Source organism: Gastrolobium bilobum, unplaced genomic scaffold (assembly GCF_033153095.1).
Source record: "Gastrolobium bilobum isolate Gb01-03AN ecotype WA unplaced genomic scaffold, APGP_CSIRO_Gbil_v1 utg11042, whole genome shotgun sequence".
Lineage (NCBI taxonomy): Eukaryota > Viridiplantae > Streptophyta > Magnoliopsida > Fabales > Fabaceae > Gastrolobium > Gastrolobium bilobum.
Genome location: NW_026895259.1, coordinates 50,031 through 54,410, shown reverse-complemented (window position 1 = coordinate 54,410; position 4,380 = coordinate 50,031). Strand labels below are relative to the sequence as shown.

At 30.7% G+C, this 4,380-nt stretch overlaps 1 protein-coding gene across 1 annotated transcript; it reads right to left on the bottom strand.

The window, feature by feature from the left end:
• Positions 1 to 2,632: 2,632 nt before the first annotated feature.
• On the bottom strand, positions 2,633 to 4,152 carry LOC133302371 (CASP-like protein 4D1). Its single transcript, XM_061502145.1, has 3 exons — positions 4,004 to 4,152; positions 3,648 to 3,783; positions 2,633 to 2,884 (listed from the first exon to the last, which is right to left on the bottom strand). Exons 1-3 carry the CDS (start codon positions 4,150 to 4,152, stop codon positions 2,633 to 2,635), a joined length of 537 nt encoding a protein of 178 aa, XP_061358129.1.
• Between the last annotated feature and the right edge of the window lie 228 nt (positions 4,153 to 4,380).

Below are 4,380 nucleotides of genomic sequence, written 5' to 3'. Positions count from 1 at the left end.
TACCACTTGGAGTGTCCCAGCAAGAGCATGACAGGATGCACACATTGATTATGCAGTTGCAGGGTACAGTTGCACAGAAGAGGAGAGGGCTGCACAGCAAAAGGAGAGGGCTGCACAGCAAGAGGATAGGGTTGCACAACAACAAGAGAAGGTTGTACAGCAGAAGAAAAAGGTCAGCAACAGGATAGTCTCATGGTTATGATGCAGAGGCGAACAGACAAAATGGAGAAGCTTTTGCGAAGGCTTCCTGAGGCATTTTTAGATACTGAGGATGACGACGAGACTCAGCCCCCGTCTCAGGACCTAGGTGATGACTATGATCATGCAAGTCATCCACCAGCATGACTTTTGTATCTTTGTTGGATATATATGACATAGACTATTGTACATAGACTCTTTAGATTAGTATATGATAGGGACTTTTGTATATGTATGTCCCTTTTGATTAGCATATGTCTTTCACATTTATAGATATATGACACTTTTGATTAGTATATGACAGGGACTTTTGTATATGTATGTCCCTTTTCATTAGTATATGTCTTGGATATTTATAGATATAGGACTGTTTTGATCTGTATATGACAGAGACTTTTGTATATGTATGTCCCTTTTGATTAGCATATGTCTTAGACATTTATATATATAGCACTCTTTTGATTAGTATATGATAGAGACTTTTGTATATGTATGTCTTTTTTTATTAGTATATGTCTTGGACATTTACTCATATAGGACTCTTTGGATTAGTATATGACAGGGACTTTTGTTTATGTATATGTCTTGGACATTTATATATATAAGTCTCTTTTGATTTGTATATGACAGGGACTTTAATACACATAAATTATAGTAAGATCAAATAATTTTGATATGTTACTTTAATTATATTTGTTTATCAGTTGTGAAACATAAATTAATATTGATTTTGTAGATAAACAAATGAAAAAACAATTTCGTCGAAAATTGAGACAAGATTTTTTGACGAAATTATATTAATTTTTTATTGAAAATTTTCGAGGGAATTAGTTTTCATTCGAAAATCATTACAAGATTTTTCGACGAAATTTCGTTCATTTCCGTCGAAAGTCATTACAAGATTTTTCGACAAAATTTCATTCATTTTCAGTCGAAAGTTTTCGACGAAATTTGTTTTTCGACGGAATTTCATTCATTTTCCATCGAAAAATTTCGTCGGAATTTGTTTTCCGTCGAAAATCATTACAATATTTTTTGACGGAATTTCATTCATTTTCCGTCGAAAGTTTTCGAAGAAATTTGTTTTCCGTCAAAGATCATTACAAGATTTTTCGACGGAATTTTATTCAGTTTCCGTCGAAAGTTTTCGACGAAATTTGTTTTCCGTCGAAGATCATTACAAGATTTTTCGACGAAATTATTTTTCGTCGAAACTTTCCACAGAAATTATTGCGTCGAAATTTTTCGACGGAATCTGTAATTCCGTCGAAAAAATTGTTACCCACGAAGATATTTTTTACGGCTTCATTTCTGTCGAAAACATTATTTTCGACGGAATTTTAACCATTTTCGACAGAATTTTTCCGTCGAAAAAAAAACATTTTCTAGCATGATAAATAATTCTAATTTTGCAAGCCACATTTCATAACATACATAGGAGGGATATCTGATTGTCATTTTGTAGATATTAATTCTTTTTTTTTTGTATATCGTAGATATTAATTCTTATTCTACATATGTTGTATATACCTTTTGTGTGCCTATAAATATAAGTCTTTTGTTAAGTAATGAAAGACATATGAGATTCTTTCAAAATATTTATTAAAATTTTGAATATGTTAGAATGAATTTGATTGAATGTTAAAGAATTGAATTGGATTATATCTGGATTATTTTAAGGAGTAATTAAAAGAAATCAAACCATAAATATCTTGTTGATTGAGAAATCTTGTAATTGATTACAGTTTATTTAATTACTGAAATTTATTTTTGTATTTTATTCATGACTTTATTATTTAAAACCCTCTTCAATTTATATGTACTTATTCAAATAGAGTTAAAGAAATGAATTAATGCTTAAAATATTTAATTCTCAAGTAAACCTTAGTTTACATTAAATTACTTTATTATTTATACGATTCGGTCTACTTGTTGAAGTCCTAACACTTCATCGCAGTTGTTCTGTATTTGAAAGAGATTAATGGAAGTACAATTTTTCAAAATAAAGAAATCGTTATAAATATTGATATTTGGTGATATATTTATAAATGAATCCATTCACCGCATAGTATATATAATTATTCTGCTAAAAGCTGAAAATCTAAATTAAAAAAGTAAATTATGTAATTCGTACTTGTACATATATATTAATATATTTTCTAAAATAATAAATGAAAAATATCTAACACCAATTTCCAATTAGTCTAAAGGAATAATTGTCCATATATAAGCTGAATCGTGAAATTAACTAGTAATTATTGGATGGAAAATATGAAATTTAAATAGATGCAATATAATTGAAGACAAATAATGTTTTGTGCATGGCCCAAGATAAATAGCAAGAAGAAAACCAAAATACATGAACTATTAATTTAGCAAGGCTTTATTAGGAGTTGAGTTAATTCAATTGATTTGTTGCTGAGAAAATAATATATCACCGAAAAACGCCTTTGCTTCTGTGTCGATTAATGGAGGAAATGACTGAAACGACAGCCATGGCAACGCATGCTACAAGGAGAATAGCAGAAGCGACAATCCCCCGAATATAAAACTTGTCGTTTGTGGACCTTGTAGAATCACTCTTTGGAACACCCGAACCATCGAACAAGTCGTCGAAGAATTTCTTGAATTCAATAGACACTGCAAAACCAACACCAACGCCTGTGGCCAGAAGCAGACTAATTACCTGCAATTTCATACACCTAATTTCTTTGAATTCACGCGGATATATATTCAATATAAAAGAATAGAAAAGGAAAAATAAAATTAACATCAAATACCATTTGAAATTCTGTAGTCCTGTTCTATATCTAGCGAAATTCTCAAGATCATTACATAGATAAGGATTATAGTTGATATTACGGGAAAAATCTGGATTATCGATAAATTATTGTGGAAAGAATCGTGTATTTACATATGTAGAATAACATAGAATAAAAGAATGGAGTTGTAACACCAAGTATATGGATCAACTAATAAGGGATTGTTTCAACTTAATTAGTGATCTTGAATTCGAATATTTTCAGTTGTACTAAAACTTGATAAGGAGAGCTTTGTTAACCCATATGATCCTACCAGCTCGAATAAAACTAATTCAATAATCAATGAACCGATATGTAGTATACAAAAAAAAGAAAGTGTGAAGCGATAACTATCCGAATCTCGAATTCTAAATTTTCATATGTAGAAAGAAAAGAGACTATTTCCTAAATTCAAACTCGTTACTTTTCAATCATAACTAAGAAATTTTATTATTACCCGAGGCTCACCGTCTTACTAGTTTGCTTTCCTATATATATTTGAAAGAAAAAGTCGGTAATTTTTCTATAGTGATAATTTTGTGATAAGCTTTTTGTAACTTATTTTCCAATATCTTGGTGTTCCTTAATATATTTTTTGAATATTGTGTATATGTATATATCATCATATATATAAAGAAATTGCAGGACCTTGTCTCCATAGAAGTCAAATTCTGGCAAGAATTCATTGCGTATCAGCCTCTTCTGCTGTACGGCATAGTATATGGCAAATGGTAGCTGCACTAAACAATATGCTCCAGCAATTGCTGCAACCACCAGCACATAGCTGCAGTTTTGACATAAACATGACACAAATGAGATAACAGAAGCTTTGAATAACTAATTAAGGTCATTTTTACTAGCTTATTTTCTCTTTGTTAAACATAAAACATTAAATTAATCATATAAACAATTATTCCATAAAGAATGATAATTGTGATCATGATCATGAATGATTGACTATGATTACCAACACTAGCTTATTGTATGTATTTTTATTTTTTTACCTGTATGAATGGATATCTTGGAATTTCAGCTTTGTGCCATCATCAAATTTGACATTGTCGGTAACTATTAAGGCCACAGTTATTACTGAGGCTGCAAGAGCAACTATCCTCAGCAGAAGCATTGAGTTGGCCACAGATTTGGACACCATTTTTCCTGTCTGAGTCTCTTCTTAACATTTTTTATGTACCTAAGGAAAAACCCTTTTTATACATAAAACAAATAAACAGACTCTTGTCCGTTTCTATGTCCTGATCCCTCGTAAGCTCCAATGCCATTTGTTTTAAACTTTTAATCTACAAAACCGCATTTTTTTATATTCTTCTCAAGAGACACCTTCCTTTCGGTGAATGTTGGAGCTAAGGGCAATGCTAATACA

Bases quoted from the DNA above. Each gene is read 5' to 3' on its own strand.
- LOC133302371 (XM_061502145.1), bottom strand. From the start codon at position 4,152: ATGGTGTCCAAATCTGTGGCCAACTCAATGCTTCTGCTGAGGATAGTT. The intron at 3,784-4,003 runs GTAAAAAAATAA...TCAAAACTGCAG, and splicing joins CAAGATATCCATTCATACAG to CTATGTGCTGGTGGTTGCAG. The intron at 2,885-3,647 runs GTCCTGCAATTT...ATGAAATTGCAG, and splicing joins TTGACTTCTATGGAGACAAG to GTAATTAGTCTGCTTCTGGC.